At 38.0% G+C, this 2,745-nt stretch overlaps 1 protein-coding gene across 1 annotated transcript; it reads left to right on the top strand.

Annotated features, from left to right (window-relative positions):
- Positions 1-215: 215 nt before the first annotated feature.
- On the top strand, positions 216-2,203 carry LOC106757170 (NAC domain-containing protein 100). Its single transcript, XM_014639781.2, has 3 exons — positions 216-806; positions 915-1,192; positions 1,290-2,203. The coding sequence occupies exons 1-3, from the start codon at positions 620-622 to the stop codon at positions 1,890-1,892; spliced, it is 1,068 nt and encodes a 355-aa protein (XP_014495267.1). The 5' UTR covers positions 216-619; the 3' UTR covers positions 1,893-2,203.
- Positions 2,204-2,745: the final 542 nt, after the last annotated feature.

Below are 2,745 nucleotides of genomic sequence, written 5' to 3'. Positions count from 1 at the left end.
GAGAAGAACCAATGAACAACAATGTCTTGTCTGGTGGTTGGTGTTAAAAACTTGGAAGTTCCCAAGTTAGGTTAGTTGTACATGAATTAATGTTTTCCACAAACAGTGAATTTGCAAACTAAGCACTTCAGAATATCATAATTACATGCATGGTATTTGGGCACTCTGTGTTGAGTCAAAACTGAAAACAAAATTAGGGTGATGAAATTATGATTATGCATAAATATAAGAGGTGTGAGCTATAAATAACTAAAGAAAGGTTGTCTTACATTCCACGTTTCTTTCTCATCAGCACACCAGTATTTAGGGGTTTCTTTTTCTCTCCGCTTCTTTCCACCCTCACTTACCTTACCACCACATTTCAGTTCCATGATTTTCACCACCATCCTTCCCTTTTCTCTCTTATTTTCTGGGCACTTTGCTGTCTGATAAAAAACCACTCTACCTCATTCTTCTTTCTGCAAATATTCTTCTCAAAACAAAACCAAATAAGGAAGAACAAAAGGGCATTCCTTTCTCTCCCTGGCCTAGTTGTTTTTCCAATGAATCCTCGTTAGCTTGATTCTGATCAAAATTCTTGGTTAAGGAAGCAAAGAGGTTGGTTTCAGAGTAAGTGGGGATGGAAAACGTTTCAGTTCTGTGTAAGGAAGAGGTTCCGATGGATTTGCCTCCAGGGTTTAGGTTTCATCCAACTGATGAAGAGCTTATTACTCATTACCTTTACAGGAAGGTAACTGAGACAAACTTCTCAGCTAGGGCCATTGGAGAGGTGGACTTGAACAGGTCTGAACCTTGGGATTTGCCATGTAAGTTCAAAACAGAAAAAAAAAAAAAAAAGTTCAGTCTCACTTTGGTTTTGGCTTCTAAGTAGTGCAAAATATTATAAATTTTTTGTGCACGGTTTTTTGTTGTAGGGAAGGCCAAAATGGGAGAGAAAGAATGGTACTTTTTCTGTGTGAGAGACAGAAAGTATCCAACGGGTTTGAGGACCAACAGGGCCACTGAATCAGGATACTGGAAGGCCACTGGGAAAGACAAAGAGATCTTCAGAGGGAAATCTCCTGTGGGAATGAAGAAAACTTTGGTTTTCTACAAAGGAAGGGCACCCAAGGGAGAGAAAACTGATTGGGTCATGCATGAATATAGACTTGAGGGTAAATTCTCTGTCCCCAATCTCCCCAAAACTGCAAAGGTAACTAATTTACAATAATTTTGTCTTCACTATGTTGCAGTCGTGAGAATTTTCTGTTGCTGAGTTTAATTCAGTGCTATTTATTGGTGTGTTGCAGAACGAGTGGGTGATTTGCAGGGTGTTTCAGAAGAGTTCGGGTGGGAAGAAGACTCATATTGATGGGATAATGATGATGGACTCTTACGGAAACAACGAATTGGGTTCATCTGCTTTGCCACCTCTTACTGATTCCTCACCTTCCATTGGCAACACCAAAGCATTGAGTGTGTCTGATCAGGTTTACGTGCCCTGCTTCTCCAATCCAATTGATGTTCCAAGAGGGATCTTCGATTCCTTGAGCAACATCAACATCATCAACAACAACAACCCCCTTTATGGGGTTTCTTCAAACCATTCATTCTACTCCACTCAAGGGTTTCAACTTCAGGCTCCACCAACGCTGCCTTCACCCGGTTCTTCAAACCATTACCTCAGATCCTTCTTTAACAACCATGGAAAAGGATCATTCTTGAGGAATGGGTTTGAACCAGAGACGGAAATGGTGAGTGTCTCACAGGAAACAGGTGTTTCTACTGAAGTGAACGCAGAAACCTCTTCAGTTGTGTCAAATCTTGAGATGGGGAATAGGGTCTTTGAGAATCAAAACAACCCAATTGGTTCGGCTGCACCAGTGGACCTTGCTAGCTTGTGGAACTACTGATCTCAAATGAAGAAAAGAAATCCAACTTTTTCAGCAGAAAAAGAATATCAGCATTTACTATTTATTCTTTGGGTTTGATTGAGATGTTGTCCTTGCTGCTGCTGCAATAGATTTTAACTAAAAGATGCACTGTACAACAGCGAAACATGTATTTTGTACTGTAAAAAATCTTCTGATCTCTGTTTTGGTGGTTTGATACTCTAGGCTTGTTGTTGTTGTTACGGTTTGTATGGTATGAACATGATTACTGTGTATGAGGTTTTATTAAAATGAATACTAGAATGAGACATGGTTTGGTCTCATTTTTTATATATCTGGATTCTACGGCCAAATCTTTAGAGAATGACCTTTATTCTTGTAATATTTGAATTCGATATTTAATTCTTCGATGTGGGGACTGAATCAAGAACAGTAACCATTAAAAAATGAAAATCTCTCGATTCCCTTTCTTGGAAACACGTGCACGCGCTTCCTTTGACATGGACAAATTAATATTAACAAACTTATCTGCATTTACCTTCTGCAAGTGAAGCTCCTTGTGGAAATCAGGACCCTCAAAAGCCAGAATCTTTAACTCAGTCAACCATTCATTTTTACCCAATCAATTTCAGGACATTCTCTGATAGACTCAATTTTATTTTATTTTTCTAAAAATTCATAAATTTATTATATTAAGATTTTAAATTAGAAGGGTTAACGTAAACATAAACAAATATAAATGACAAGTGTAGGACCACTTGAAGTCATGTTGGACAGAAAATCAAAGATAGATGAACAAAGAAACAGAATATGTTGTGTTACTATTGATCCGCTTGAACTAAATTTTCTAATTTTTTTTTTTATTATGCATGAG

The sequence above is a fragment of the Vigna radiata genome, chromosome 3 (assembly GCF_000741045.1).
Source record: "Vigna radiata var. radiata cultivar VC1973A chromosome 3, Vradiata_ver6, whole genome shotgun sequence".
NCBI lineage: Eukaryota > Viridiplantae > Streptophyta > Magnoliopsida > Fabales > Fabaceae > Vigna > Vigna radiata.
The sequence above is the reverse complement of the archived record's forward strand: the minus strand, read 5'-3'. Positions and strand labels throughout refer to the sequence as shown.

Bases quoted from the DNA above. Each gene is read 5' to 3' on its own strand.
- LOC106757170 (XM_014639781.2), top strand. From the start codon at position 620: ATGGAAAACGTTTCAGTTCTGTGTAAGGAAGAGGTTCCGATGGATTTG. The intron at 807-914 runs GTAAGTTCAAAA...TTTTTGTTGTAG, and splicing joins TGAACCTTGGGATTTGCCAT to GGAAGGCCAAAATGGGAGAG. The intron at 1,193-1,289 runs GTAACTAATTTA...GGTGTGTTGCAG, and splicing joins ATCTCCCCAAAACTGCAAAG to AACGAGTGGGTGATTTGCAG.